Source organism: Phoca vitulina, unplaced genomic scaffold, assembly GCF_004348235.1.
Source record: "Phoca vitulina isolate PV1807 unplaced genomic scaffold, GSC_HSeal_1.0 scaffold11, whole genome shotgun sequence".
In the NCBI taxonomy this organism is placed as follows: Eukaryota; Metazoa; Chordata; class Mammalia; order Carnivora; family Phocidae; genus Phoca; species Phoca vitulina.
The window spans coordinates 3023387-3039454 of NW_022589714.1; the positions used below are offsets into that span (position 1 = coordinate 3023387).

At 45.2% G+C, this 16068-nt stretch overlaps 1 protein-coding gene across 1 annotated transcript in view; it reads left to right on the forward strand.

Annotated features, from left to right (window-relative positions):
- Nucleotides 1–2480: 2480 nt before the first annotated feature.
- GABRR1 (gamma-aminobutyric acid type A receptor subunit rho1) overlaps nt 2481–16068 on the forward strand; it is a 33573-nt gene continuing 19985 nt past the window's right edge. The window contains exon 1 of the mRNA XM_032409292.1: nt 2481–2602. Coding sequence (XP_032265183.1) covers nt 2481–2602 — 122 coding nt within the window. The remainder of the gene's footprint in view (nt 2603–16068) is intronic.

A 16068-nucleotide genomic window follows, 5' to 3' on the forward strand; every position in this document is an offset into this window, starting at 1 on the left:
AAATATCCCAAAGGCTTGCCTTTGAAGTGACCTTCCTTATTACCTATCAGGCTGGACTCTATATACTCGTTCAGGTCAATTTTCCTGGGAGGACTTTGTAAGCATTGACTCCATAATTATAGCCAAACTTTGTACTTTATTCTTTTAAAAAATTTTTTAATGATCTTATTTTTAAGTAATCTCTACACCCAACGTGGGGCTCATATTTACAATCCCTAGATCGAGAGTTGCATGCTCTATCTCCTGAGTCAGCCAGGGACCCCCAAACTTTGTTCTTTAAAAGGGCTTGTCACATCTATTCAACTGAGCATCAGCAACTATAATATTCCAGGCAATGCATTGATCCCCTAATAGAGTCTTCCAATTATGTCTTGGCAAAAAGGAGGACAGATTCTTACTGAACATATGTAAACAATTATATTGAAAAGTAAAGAGAGGGGTGCCTCGGTGGCTCAGTTGGTTAAACGACTGCCTTCGGCTCAGGTCATGATCCTGGAGTCCCGGGATCGAGTCCGCATCGGGCTCCCTGCTCAGCGGGGAGTCTGATTCTCCCTCTCCCGCTCCCTGCTCTTGTGCTCTCTCTCTCTCTCTTTCTCTCTCATTCTCTCTCTCAAATAAATAAATAAAATCTTTTAAAAAAAAAAGAAAAAACCATATATCATTTTTAAATGTTTCATTTTAGTTTACAACAGTAGAATTTACAAAATTATTGTGAATTACATATAGCATAAGAAAAAGGAGGGGCACCTGGGTGGCTCAGATGGTTAAGCGTCTGCCTTCGGCTCAGGTCATGATCCCAGAGTCCTGGGATCAAGCCCAGCATCAGGCTCCCTGCTCAGCGGGAAACCTGCTTCTCCCTCTCCCACTCTCCTTGCTTGTGTTCCCTCTCTCGCTGTGTATCTCTCTGTCAAATAAATAAATAAAATCTTTAAAACAAAACCAAACCAAAAACTATGACCTTTAAAAAAAAAGAAGAAGAAGAAAAAGGAAAAGCTTCCTTACACATCCAATAAATAGGACATTAAAACAAATCAACAGAATTCCAAAGAACCTCAATAAAATTTCCTGCACCAGTTTGTTCAATCTTATGTAATTAACTCTCATTCTGATGGATGTTGGGTTAGCAGTTTCATGAAACTGTCTGCTTTTCAATTATAAAGAGTCCTGGAAATCCTAAGTTCCACTGATATGCTCTGAAAGTTATCCAAGCCATGTCTGCCGAGATTTGAAGAGTCAATGGTTTGAAGGACCTTGTGCTATCTTCTTCCACAAGGTTCTGGGAGTGCCCTTCTTTGTTGAAGACACAAACTCTGGCCTATTGATTATAGCAGTCTTTGAATAAGCATCAAAGAAAAAGATAAACTATCTACAGTGTTTAAACTGTAAATAAACTGAGTAAATTCTGAAGATCTTATTGGCTTTATTCAATGATTCACCAATCAGGCAACATCAATCTAGTAGATAGAAAGGAGCTCTGAGGAGCTATATAAAATGAAAGATTTGTATAAGCAGAAGGGATGGGACAAGGAAGTTACACTAGACGGAAAAAGTAGACTGGTTACTGCAAGGTTACTTTCCTTTAGGGGATGGCAGGGGTCTATCAGGTAGATTACTAACTGATGCTAATTAGGTGACTTCTGATTGACTGGTTTAAGATTCCATTTCTGGGGGAGCTGAAACTACGTCTTGGTTTGGTGATATGGAGCTGAGCATAAGTGACTCCATTTTGGGCCCATTCTTTCAACAGTAGATAGCACAGACTTAACGGCTATTGCTAATTTATTACTGGTATTTTTTAAACATGAAATGTCTGATAAATTTCATAATACAAATAATACAGCTGACAAGGAAATGTGGTTCTTTCTGTTCAAAACAAAGACAAAAAATCCTCTTCCCCACTAGCCCTCCCAATCTCAGCCATACAGACAACCTGCCCAGGTAGGAAGCCCTGAGCTTCTGTGGATTCAGCATAGAAGGGAGTGGGGGCAGGGAGCTGTGCAAATCCAGCCCTCAGCTAAAGCAAATAATAATGGCTGAAAGCTTAAAATAGATCCAGGGAGGAGCTCATTAACTTGGCATGGGAAGCAGTTCAGTACCTCTGGCATTTCTCATTTTGGAAATTGCTTTGGTCCATTTTCCTTCTATTCATTGGACCAGAAAATACAGACCTTTACTAATATATTCACCACATATGATGATGAACTAATTTAGACCAGCCGAAATAATTGTTCGACAGGAACACAGGACTTCAACCTCAGTTCAGAAAATCCCTGACATCTGACGTAGGAGGATTTATAGGTTTAGTGGAAATTGCTTTCTCCTGCTCTCCAGATTACATACTGTGGGTTGATTTTTTTTTTTTTTTTGCATGAGTAAACATCCTTGGAATAAGGAACAGACCAATAATGTCTTAAGAGAGAAAAAGAACGTCCTTTTCCTTTTTGCTATTTCTTGAGAGAACCATTCGCATTTGGAAACCCATGTTGGCTGTCCAGAATATGAAAGTTGGCGTCTTCCTTTTGTGGTGGGGATGGGTTTGGGCCACTGAAAGCAGAGTGCACTGGCGAGGAAGAGAAGTACAAGAGATGTCTAAGAAAGGCAGGTGAGTGGACTTCTGGGGATAGAGCTTAAGGTATTGCTCTGGAGGCATTTCCAGCATATCATGTTTTATGTGTATGCCTTTCCCCACCTTTTCTCTTTGTTCTCCTGCTCCCTCTCTTTTAGGAAGTTAGAATTACGTTGTTGTTTTTTAATGATGCTAGATCAGATACAGTGCTATCATTGTATATTCCTAAATCTCTTATGAATTGTCCTAGGCGAAAGATAGACTCTGGAAAAAAATAATATATGCACCTTGTTTTAAAAAATTAAGGGCAATTATTGGATGTCCGCATCCTAGATTGGGACAAATCTGCAAATTCTCAAATAGCCAATGGGGTCTCTGATTAGTGAGAATGATTTTGTTAGTTCTAATTATTTCTGCTAGACTTGTGGGTCCCTTACAATGTCTTTGAAAAGAAAACGAGGCAGCTTTCTTCAAGCTGTACGGCTGGACGGATCATTAGATTGTCCCCTACTAGTAAGTGGGGAGGGTGCAGGGACGGACCTGCCTGCAGGCCAGCTGCTCGCCCGTTGCCCACGGTGCGTGCCACCCTGGCCATGACAGCGTCCGAGGTGGCAGCTGGGGCACAGGCGGACGGCCCCTCGGCACCTGGACTCACTCAGGCGGCTCTGAGCGCAGCACGGGTCATTAACTGATGGCCGTCACAGCCGCACACCTGCTTGCCCCATGTTCATCAGTGAAACAGGGGAAACCTGAACCAGCTCTCTCTCTTTACTGATGAGGAAAGGGAGACAGTAAGGGCATTCTTGACTCTCAGTTCTTTATCAGCGTTAGGTCCAAATTAAGCTTCAGGTCTCGTTATCTCTGGATGTAAATATGAACAGATGTCAGAAATATCCATTAGTGCGAACGGAAATGCAGCTTTCTGCAGATCGGGGCTAGTGACGGGGCTGGGGGTCTGACTCTTCAGTGTCCCCCTCCTGGGTTTTGAGGGCCCTCCACACATGGGCTCCCAGACAGCCCAGTGACGGCTCACAGCACTCGTTCTAGGATGTTTTAACAACATCACAAAACCAGGAGCTGAAATATCTGGGGATCGTGGGAAGTCCTGGGCACGGAGAGAGACTGCTGTGTATAAACCACACGCCCTGGTTCTGTCAGAGTCAGAAGTTGCTTGGGTGAACAGGGGAATTTGTGGAGCAGTACCGCCATAGAGATTATCTGAACCAAATGTGCTCATGAGGATTAAAAGCAACCACAGCGACAAACCCTATTGGTTGTCATCAAAAACTTCTCAGCATCTCTCCTAACCTGGAGTTGGAGTGGCGACCTATTGGTGAATACCAATGATGAAGAGCAGTCCCAGAGAATAAAATAGATTTTCTTTAAAAACATCATTTGGGGCACCTGGGTGGGGCAGTCGGTTAAGCATCTGACTCTTGGTTTTGGCTCAGGTCGTGATCTCAGGGTCATGGGATCAGCCAAGGGGGATCGATCTCCATGTTGGGCTCCACACTCAGAGAGGAGTCTGCTTAAAGATTCTCTCCCTCTCCCTCTGCCCCTCCTCCCGGCTCTCTCTCTCTGAAATAAATAAATAAGTAAATCTTAAAAAAATTAAATTAAAAAATTAATTAAAAGTACTTTCATTTTTTTTATTATGAAAGTCATATATGACTATTATTTAACATTTTTAAAAATGGGAAAAATGTTTTAAAAACATTAAAAACATCCCCAAACCCAGAAATTTATGGGTGTTAACATTGTTAACATTGTTGTGTATTCTTCCACTCCTTTTTTTTCTAAGCACATACTGAGTATTAACTAGTTTGGGATTATTCTATACATATAGTTACATTTGTAGCTTTAATTTATTTAATATGATTTTGTCTGCATGTTTACTTATTTATAGTCTACATAATTATCATTTGAATGACTGCATTATAATGCATAATAATGCATAATTTACCACCATTTAAGCAGTTTCCTCTGTATTATGGACATTTAGTTGCTTCCTTTGTTATTATAAATATTGCACATGAATATCTTTGTGCATGAGAATAGTTGTCTACATACAGGATTTTCTTTTTTTAAATAAGCTCTACGCCCAACGTGGGGCTTGAACTCACAACCCTGTCAAGAGTCACATGCTCTACTAATGGAGCCAGCCAGGCACCCCTACATACTGATTTCTTAATTAGGATAGACTCCTGGAAGTGTATTGGGTCAAATGGCACAAGAACTTTAAAGCTCCATATATATTTTTGCCAAATGGCTTTCCAGAATGGTGGGCCCAATTTATACATCCACCAGCCAGGTTATGTTTTATTTTTATGTAGCCTACATTTTTAAAGGGCTCACTTAATTTCATCCAGATCCTCAACTCATAAACTGCGGGTAGTTTGTATCCAGGCTTCTCTTCATAGTTTCTACTAATGAAATGCCAAGCAAGGTGAACACATGCACACGATAGGGTGAGGCAAGTGAGGTACCTACGGTGCAGAATTTAAGGAGGCACTTGCCTCCTTAGGTTTTGTTCCCCACTTGCCTCACTCTAGTCTCCACCCCGGCAAATAACTCAAGTGTTGTTTCCCAAGATCTCCACAGGAGGCACATCCAGGTGGGATTCTCCTCACAAATCATACTACTGGTAAATATCAGCATGCCAGGGCATTGGGCAATGTTTCTAGAATGGACCAGTAGTTATTGTCTCTCCCTCCTCCCTGGAAGAATGGAGGCATAACCTGTTTACACCACAGGCCCGGGAACAAAGCCCAGCTCCTGCTCTGGGAGGGCAAACTGACCTACCAGAAGCCCCAGTACTGTTCTCATACTTGCTTTGGCATGCTAGAGAATTCCAGTTTATTCTGAAGGTAAAGTGGGTCTGAATAGCTTCAGCTGATTTCTATTTTGGAGGGAATCACACTGGTGGCAGTAGGGTAGAAGGATGGGACGGTGCTAGAGGGGAGACAGAGAAAGTCATCCAGATCTATGCCTTATCCCAGGTGAGAGACGGTGAAAGCCTGAGGTAGGATATTAGTGGAAAGAATAGGGCTGGGGAAGATGGATCTAAGAGATTTAAGAAGCTAGAATTGTTAGAATTCGATTGGGTGGAAGCCTAGCAGGTATTTGGATTGGGTGACCTCGTAGAAGGTGGTGCTAGGGAAGGCAGAGCAGGATGAGGAGCAGATTTGGGGGGAAAGAGGCATTCATTATGAACACGTGGACCGGGATGTGCTTTCACAAGATGCTAAGAGATAGCTGTCCAGTCAGAGGCTTATAGGTCTGCAGCTCAGGAGGGAAATCGGGCTTGGAGATGTAGATTTAATCGGAGTCCTCATAAGTGGTGGTGGATGAGGTGGCCCAAAGACGGCCTGTCACATGAAAGAAGAATAGGATCAAGGACAGAACCTTAGGGAAGAGCAACATTTAAGGAGAGGATGGAGGAAGAAGCCTTCCTCGGTGAAGGACGCTGGAAAAGAAGGACCAGAGAAATAGGTGTATGACTGGAATAGAGAGGTGTCAAAGATGCCAAGAGAGTCATTTATTCGAAAGTTGTCAAATGCTTGTTAGAGGGCCGGCACCACACCGGCAATGGGTACTTCATCAATGACTAAATCAAATACAGGTTTTGCCCTCAAGAGGCTTAAACTAGAGAGGCATTCCAGCAAAGTGTCAAGGGTTTCCAGAGGGAGGGAGTGAATAATAGGGTCAGATCACACAAAGATACAGCGGCTAAGAGCCACTGAGGACCTCAGAGAAGAGAAGAGTGACAGTGGGTTGAAGAGCGGGGAGAAGAGGGGGTGAGTATAGGTAACTCGTAGAAGAAACTCAGCTGTGAATGGAAAGGCAGTGACTGGTGAGGGTGAGAGAGAGAGCCGGGCAAGAGCTCTCAGGTCAGCAGAGACCCAGAGGATTCACAGGCTAAAGGGGGAAGGTGGGAGAAAGGCGATGATGATGATGATGATGATGCGTGAGACACTTGCTGTCAAATCCCTGTCCTGACAAAGCACAAGCCATTGGATTATGGACTGGGTCTCTGGCTGCCCTAAGTATCTTGGAAGTTGATTTTCTCCTAAGTGAGTAAGTCGCGTTCTCTCCTCATCTTGTCCCTTCATTCTCCAGATGGTTTGCTTGAACTTTTGACCCTCTTCTTTGGGCTGCTGGGTCTTGTCCAGTTATGACCTGCCACTCAACCTGACGGTTTCCCGAGGCCTGTACTTACGCTGCTCCCCATGCTCATGACACCCTTCCCTTTCCTCTTTCTCCTGCTCATTTCTTTTGCTGCTCCAGTGCTTACCAGAGACAACACCTTCTCTGAGGAGCCTTCATTGGCCCCCCTCCACCCCTGTCTCTCAGTCTCAACTGGGCAACTTCTGAGCTTCCACAGCCCCAATCCATCCCATCTCAGAGGACCAATCTCTCAGCATTAGCGCTCACTCCTCATCTGCCACAGCTTCTAGACTATGAGCTCCTTGAGGGCTGTATTAGTCTGCTCGGGCTGCCATAACAAATCACCACAGAGTGGGTGGCTTAAGCAACAGACAGTGATTCTCTCACAGGTCTGGAGGCTAGAAGTCCATGATCAAGGTGCTGGCAAATTTGGTTTCTGGTGAAGTCTCTCTTCCTGACTTGTAGACAGCCCCCTTCTTGCTGTGTCCTCACATGGCCTTTCCTAGGTGCTTGCCGAGAGGGATGGAGGAGGCATCTCTGGTGTCTCTTCCTCTTCTTGTAAGGACACCAGTCCTATTGGATCAGAGACCCATTTTTATGATCTCATTTAGCCTTAATTACCTCCTTAACAACCGATCACCAAAAACAGTCACACTGGGAGTTAGGACTTTAACATATGAGTCAGGGGGGCAGAGTCCAGTCCATAACAAGGGCTCAACTTGTACCTTTGTCCTTGTCACCCCAAGTTCAAGTACAATATCTGATACATGATAGATACTCAAGAAATGTTAAGCATAAATAAATGAGTGAGGCACATAGGTAACTCTTGCTATTCCTGTACTTCATTCATCCAACAAATATGGCTTCACTACATGATGTTCCAGGTGCTGCACCCAGGGCTTGGGAGACAATGGTGATCCCTTGAGATACTGACAGTTTAGTGGGGGTGACAGACATTAATCAAATAATTTTTACAGAATGTCAGAATTTCAAGGACCTTAGAAATCCCTTCATTTAAAGATGAGAAGAAATGGGCCCCAAAATATACAATACTTATGCCAAGGTCATGCAACCTCCCCTCAGAATTCCACACCTCTCATTTATTTATGTCCAGGACCCACCCCTCACCATCACAAAGGGAAAACAGGACATTTTATTGATGCGTGTAAGATTCAGGTTGAACCACATGAAAATGTTTTCCTAGGTCAAAACCAGTTGAATGTCAGCCATTTTATGTGGTTCAAACATTTTCTTGCTTAATCCTTATAGCAGTCTTATAAAGTTAGTATCATTTCCCCATTTTACAGAAAACTGAGGCACAGAAAGATCAAGTAACCTGCCCAAGGTTTACGGCTAGTTTGGGGCCACCCTGGGAATCACACTGAAGTCTGACTGGTGCCAAATGTGAGGCCCTCCCCATACCATAAGCTGCCTCCTTGAGAAAACCCAACTTCAAATAAGTGATTGTGACTTGTGATTACTGTGACATCAGGTCTCCCTGTGGGTTTTTACTACCCACTCTTCTGGGCCTGGTCCTGTTTCATTTCCAGGTGAGAGGGCAGGAGATGGGAGAAGGTAGAGAAGTTCATTCAGTAACTTCACTTACCAAAATATGTTGCAGGCTATCTCCTTGACAAACATACTCTTTGTTTGCTTGTTTTTTTGGTTTTGGTTTTTTAACAGCTGGTATATTTAGTTAGTGATGGGAGCTCAAAAGACATTTACCGAGAGTCTAAAGTTTCAAAGGCACATAGGTATATAGTGAATAGAATATGATCAGTAAACAAAGGTTGCTCATAAAGGGGGTAGCATTGGAATTAGAGACAGATTTCTACATGTGAGAAAATAGTGTATAGAAAATAGTTAAAGAGCTATAATAAATGGGAAAAATACAAAGTGAGAATTCTGATAAAAAGAATAGGTAGGAAAAAAATCAGAGCTTTAAATTAAAAGAAAGTAATCCAGTGTCTTCAAATGGGAAGGCAAAGGGAATTTATGTTGGGACATATGTACAAGATAAAAGACATGATCTAGGCTGAGATTTTACCTGAGAAGTAAGGGGACAAACATGCTCTTGCTGTGCCCATTTGCCTCCACCAAGGGTGATAGATCCTAGGTCTTTGTGCTACAGACCTGCCAGGTTGGTGGGAACAGGGGTCAGTCACGGTGGCAAGAAGAAAGCTTGATCAGATGAGCCTGAGATAGGACTTGGAGATAAGATCAGAAGCCACATTGAAGTTGGACTCGTCCCACCCACACCACACACAACCCCTGCTGTCTTTTCATCCCAGGCAGCTCAGGTCTCCCACAGGTGCACTGGCCTCTGGTGTCAAGGAGTGTTCACACCCTGTGTTAGTCAGGTTCTCTACAGAGAAACAGAACCACTAGTATGCATGTAATATGTATCTATCTATCTGTAAATGCGGTATTACATAGATACATTGTGTGACACAGATGTAGTGTAATATACATGTATGGAGAGAGAGGAGGGAAGAAGATTTATTATACAGCAACAGGAGTTGAGGCTGTGACTCAAGTCTGAAGGCAGTCTGGTGGCAGAATTCCCTCTTCCTCAGAGGATCTCAGCCTTTTCTCTTAAGGCCTTCAATTGATTGGATGAGACCCACCCACACCATGAAGAGCAATCTGCTTTGCTTAAAGTCTACTGATGTAAATTTTTTTTTTTTTAAGATTTTATTTATTTATTTGACAGAGAGAGACACAGCGAGAGAGGGGACACAAGCAGGGGCAGAGGGAGAGGGAGAACTGGACTCCCCACTGAGCAAGGAGCTTGATGTGGGACTCGATCCCGAGACCCTGGGATCATGACCTGAGCCGAAGGCAGACGCTTAATGACTGAGCCACCCAGGCACCCTACTGATGTAAATGTTAATCACATCTTTAAAAATACCTCACTTCAGGGCACATGGGTGGCTCAGTGGGTTAAGCATCCGACTCTTGATTTTGGCTCAGGTCATGATCTCAGTGTCGTGAGATTGAGCCCACACTGGGCTCCACGTTGGGCATGGAACCTGCTTAAGATTCTTCCTCTCTCGGGGCACCTGGGTGGCTCAGTCGGTTAAGCGGCTGCCTTCGGCTCAGGTCATGATCCCAGGGTCCTGGGATCGAGTCCCGCATCGGGCTCCCAGCTCTGTGGGAAGCCTGCTTCTCCCTCTCCCACTCCCCCTGCTTGTGTTCCCTCTCTCACTGTCTCTCTCTCTGTCAAATAAATAAAATCTTTAAAAAAAAAAAAAGATTCTTCCTCTCTCTCTCCCTGCGACCCTCCCCCTGCTGCTCCCTCTCTCAATAAAAGCAAAAACAAACGAACAAACAAAACAAAAAAAACCCCTTGCAGCAACATCTTGTTTAAACAGGCTGGTGTTTAACCAAAAAGTGGGTACCATGGCCTAGTGAAGTTGACACATAAAATTACCCATTACATACCCATTACATACAAACCAAACCCAGCATTGTGGTTTGAAAAGCAGATTATTGGTTACTTATTCAAAAATCCAACTTAGTAAGAAATCAAAAGAAATGAACTATTTACACCCAAGGGAAAATAGAGAATACTTATTCACTATGTGGAAAAATGCACAACCTCTATAGCAATTCAATAAATATAATATAAATACAATATAAATAACATTATGGTAACATCCTTACTAGATAAATAAAAATTAAATGCACACATGCACATACACTCACTCACACACACCCTGTGCTGGTGGGTCTGGAGGAAACCAAAACCACATTTGTGGGGCTCTGCCAGTGGACTGAGCCTTCCCACACCGCCACCCACCCATAGGGCCAGAGCTATAAGGTACTTCTAGTACCTTAGGGGTGATGCCTTCTGGAATCCGCCTGAAAGGTCTCCAAGCTCCCCCACAGCCCAGCCCCTTATTTCACAGCAGAGTAATCAGAAACAGACAGAAAGCAGAAATGTGTTGGGGCACCTGGGTGGCTCAGACTGTTAAGCGACTGCCTTCGGCTCAGATCATGATCCCAGAGTCCTGGGATCGAGCCCCGCATCAGGCTCCCTACTCATCAGGGAGCCTGCTTTGCTGTCTCCCTCTGCCTGCTGCTCCCCATCCTTATGCTCTCTCTCTGTCAAATAAATAAACAAAATCTTAAAAAAAAAAAAAAAGATTTAAAAAAAAAATAAAAGAAAGCAGAAACGTGTTGTGTTCTCTCATCAGCCAGGAAAGCTGGGGCTTGAGACAGTATGCCGGCTTCCTCACGGGCTGGTGTCCTTCCTGCTCTACCAGGTCATTGCCTCAAAGAGCAATGTGTACAAAGTATGACAGCGGCCTGACTCAGGGTGCGCACTGGAGAGGAGCCCCGTGCTCAGTCTTAGGTGAGCAGCAGAGCAAGCTCAGCTGGTCTGGCCTACGTCTCCCTCCTCCTGACCTCCCTCCCGTTGCCACACGGGCCTGCTCGCCGCTCCTGCCGCACCCTGAGCGGCCCCACCTCCTGGCCCCTGGCCCTGCCGGCCTCTGCCGGGAGCACTCTTTCCTAGCCTCAGCAGGTGGTTCCCTCATCTTCTCAGGCCTCTGCCTGATTGTCACTTCCAGGGAAGTGTTCCCTGGCCACCCATGTGAAACAGCCAGCTAAGCACCCACTCCCAAACCCTTACTCGGCTTACCATCATCGCCCTAAATGTACGTTCCCATAAGGTAAGATGGAGCCCTGGATGTGTGTCCATGAGAATTTCCTTTGACGTTCTGGCTTCGGCAGGAACAGTGATAGGCAACCCCAAGAATCCACCACTGAAGCTCTAAGCTCGATGGGATGGTGGCGGGAAGACTGGCTCCAGACAGTAAGGAGGCCTGGCTGTGTGACCTGGAGTTGCCACATACTCCGTGACTTGTGACAAGTCACTGGACATCCTCAAGTCTGTTTCTTCCGTAGAGTGGAGTCAGTTAGCTCTGTCACCTCAGGGTTATTTTAAGGACTGTGTGAGCCAAAGTACGGGAAAGTGCTTTGACTACCATAAAGCTCAATAAACCCCTAAACACCCTGGGCCTCGCCTATGCCATCTTGTGATGCGCATGGCTAAGCAACCCCGTGCACACCCTCATCCCACCAGGCACTCCTTAGGGCTCATCTCTGCTTGGGGGACAGTGACACCATGCACACCATCCGGGGACACTCCCCGGATCTGCCAACTAGAGGCCCGCCCCAGGGAAAGGCGATCAGTGTAGGCTGTCTTGCTCTGTCTGAGCTCTCACTGGTTTCATGCTATCAACATGATGAGACACAGTAAGTTCCTAAGGTGTCTTTGTAATCAAAGTTCTAGCGCATGGCCAGGAACCATCCTGGAGCTTAATTCAGCAGCTTTCATGATACCATTTTTTCTTCTTTGTCAATCTCAAGAAAGCATTTTCTCGTCTCCAGTTCTCTGGCCTCTCTCTTATTTTCCAGATTTTCTCTGCTTCAGAATCCTTAAGTTTCCTGAGCTGTGATTCATCTGGATCTGTAGGCTTGAGTTCCATTTAACCAAAAATTAGAACAGTGGTTTTCAACATTGGCCAAGAAGGTTTGAAAGCTCTTGATGGCTGGGTCCCACCCCCGGTGTGGGGTGTGGCTTGGGAGGTTTTAAGCATCTCGGGTGACCCCAAAGTGCAGTCGGGCTGAGAAACCCTGAGTTAGGTGATCTCATGCCAACATTTTCACTATGCTGAGCAGCAACTCATTCACTGCCCCCTTCCCAATGCAGAGGCCAGTCTCTTTGACAGAGATTGGATTCTGCTAGCAGGGTCTCAGCCTTATCTTAATCGTTGGCTAACATTGCCCCTCTCCTCCCAGCAGCATATTTCCGTCTGCACACTCTCCCGGCTCAGAATACAACTTTAAGGAAAGCTGCTTGTCTTTAGCAGCTTCCTTGAGTATCACTTCATTTAAGCCTTGACCTCCTTTTCACATTTCTCACAGGACCATTCGACTCTCTGGAATGTACCTTTGGGTTTGTGCTTCTCCTTCCATATTTTGTACGTATTTTTGTGAAATCTGAGTTCTGCACACGGTGAGGAGCTGGGGCTACAGAAGTATATGAGATAGAGTCCCTCCCTGATAGAGGTCACAGTGAAGTGCATGAAGTGGTCAGAAAGCCCTCCGCCACATGGGCTGGTGCACGTGGAGAGGAGAGAAGTGCTGACTTTGGTGGGAAGGGGGGAAACCTAGGAATTCTTCTAGGAGGAGGTGATATTTGATCTGGGAGTGCAAGGCATTGCCTAGGTAAGAAGTATGAAGAATGTGGCAAAGATTCTCAGACAAATGGGATAGCAGGAGCAAAAGCATAGAGGTGTAATGGGCAACTGCAACAAGTGGGGGACCAAGTGGGAGCTGAAGCTGGGAAGGAACCTTTATGTATACGTGACTATTACAAATGCCATGAAAACAAGATTGTTTTCATTAATTGGTTGAAAAAATTCCTTTGTTATCAAAATTAAGTTCTCTATCTTCTCAGAGATAACAAAATCAGCAAAGTGAAGTAGAACTTATCAGGTGCTCTGTTATCAGCTAAAAGAGGGAGACTTCCAGCAGACCCCTTGCTCATCACAGGTTCCCATCCCTGCTCTATCCAACCTCTGAGAGAGTTCTGAGATGTGCTTCCGGAAAACATCACCCACCTACAAGCTGACCAAGAACTATAACAAGAAAACATCAAGATGTACCATAGGTCAGAACTTTTTATTCTGTCCAAGAGGCTAGGATGGACGTGGGTGGTTCAAAAAATGTACACCCTCTGTTCAGTCCAAAAAGGTGTCTCAAATGTCATCCTATATCATCGTAACTTGGGACATGTCTATATTTTCTTCATAACTTCTCAGGGGCTCATTCAATAAATAAGTGGCCATCAGTTTTGTGTAGGGTCCATGCTAGCTTCTATGTGAGGGGAAAGATCTGCTTGGGCCTTCTACATCTAACCCCAATTCCAAGCAATGGGAGCCAAATCTTCCAACGAGACACCATGGCCAACCTTGCTTCCAATCATGGAGCCAGAGCGTCTGGATTTGACTCCTGAATCCATCATATTTACAAGTTATTCAGACCCCCTTTGTCTTAGTTTCCTTACGTATAAAATGGGGATAATGATAAAGCCTACCACATAGGGTTGTTATGAGGACTAAGCCAAGTTAGTATACGTAATATAAGTTAGCATAGTACCTGGCAGATAGTAACGACTCAAGCAGTGTTTGTTATTCCTATCATTTGCTGTGTGTCATACTTCATTTCAAGATTAACAATCAGGGGCACCTGGCTGGCTCAGTCGGTAGAGCATGCAACCCTTGATCTGGGGGGTTGTGAGTTCGAGCCCCACATTGAGTAGGGCCTACTTAAAAAAATTAATAATCATACTCCTGGCTGGTAAAAAGATGCCAATGCCATGTAAAATATATCACGATATACTGTAACTTGAGTTTAAAAGCAAGTTACAGTGTCTCCTCTCTCTCTCTCGGAGGATAAGGGTATATGCAGATGGCAGAGATTATTTCTGAGTGGTTTTTATTTTCTCCTTTATGTTTAAATCTATTTTACAAATTTAACATGGGCATATAAGCAAAAAAAAAAAGTTATTTAAAAATATTAAACAACATCAGTGAGAAAGACTTTAAGGATCCTATTTACCAGTCTTTTCTAGGCTAGAATCTAAGCTTCACGATGGGAGAGGCAATGGCATTTCAGAGCCCATATCTGTTTCAGGCTGGCCCAAAGCGAAAGCAAGAACTGGGTCAAGCTCAATTCCCATCCCAAGCCCTTCTTTCGATTCCTCCTGCTTCCCTTTTCAGATGCCGATCAAGGGGGCTGATCGCTTCCTTCATTCCACTAACATGTGTTGAGAGCCCACAGGGGCCCAGCACTGTACAAGGTGCTGAAGATAAAGAAGACTCTGCCCTTGGTGGCTGGTGATCTCACCCTACCCGTGCTGACCATCAGTTGCCATGGCCTGTTGCCCAAAGACAGCGCTCCCTGCAATCTTAGCTCTTCCCCACTCCTGCCGAGCTCCTGCTTCTGCCCCACTTTGCTACAGATGACATAATCCCTACGCAACAGTCCTGATGTGTGTGCATCAGTCGAGTTCTGGCAGAAAACAGCATTGCCCTCAAAAGGGCTTACCCAATAATTGAATGAAGGGACCACTCGTAGAGCTGTGGGCACGGTTCAGGAAACGAAGCAGGCATGCCAATGTCCCCAAGGACAAGGACCAGCAGGAAGCCATGACTACCCACAGTCCTGGAGGGGAAATAGTATTATTGGAGCCTATTGGAGATACAGTGATTATCTGTAATCACAGAGCAACACAATTGCTAGTTCCTGGCACTGAAGCAGTGAGAGAATGAGGAGTCAATGCCCTGCTCTGCCATCTCCTGCCAGTGCCCATCCGGCTGAACCCACAAGCTGGAGAGCAAGGCTGCCCGAGCGCTACGGGCCACCCGGCGGTGTGGTACTCTCTGTAGGAACAGTTTCATGGTCGATCCGAGTTAAACATGGCATCAGTTTCTGGTCCGGGTGAACTAATGGCGCAGATATTTTAAGGCAGACCTCCTCAGACCAGTTGTTCTAAGTAATTAATTCTCCAAATCCCTGCTCCTGTGGGTACTGGGAAAACGCTCATCAAAAGGCTAAATCAGCGCACTGAAGCTTCGTAGTTTTGTTTTTTTCTTTCACATTTTATTCTGACTATATTGGAAGGAGATCTGAAGGGTGAGGGGTGCTTTGTTGATTTGAGTACCCAGGCTGTCTCTAGCGCGCCTTTGTTTTTAAAGTTCATCGTAGACAGACGACGACCAGAAGTACACAAAGATGCCAACGGGTAAGACAGGCATGGCCATAAACACACGAGCACCATTCTAAAGATGTCTCTTCCCCACACCTCCACTGTGGTGACTTTCAGCAGCAACACCCCCTACCCCCCACCCCCCCCCCCCCCCCCCAGGCAAGGGGCACGAGGCAGAAGGTGGGAGACCAGAGGAAGGGAGAACTGGAAAGGAAAAGATGGTGGGGCTCCCAGCTCCAGCTGGGTGGGAGAGGATGCGGGAGGTGGCGGGGACCGGTTTTCCTCCTCTCCAGGTTCCCGGCGTCTTCCTCCCTTACATCCATAAGCAGCGTAGCTGGGTCCTGGCTCACAGTTTCGATTCTTCCCCTGGACTGCTTCCTTTGCAGTCACTTCCTTACCTCAGAAGGAAACGTCCTTGTCGGCTCAGTAATGACAGTGGCTCCTTCCATTTGTGAACCCTTTAGAGTCTGAAGAGTACTTCCACACACATTATCTCATTTACTCCTCACACCCCTTGTCAGCTTGCAGAGCTTTACCTTCTAGTGGTTGAGGA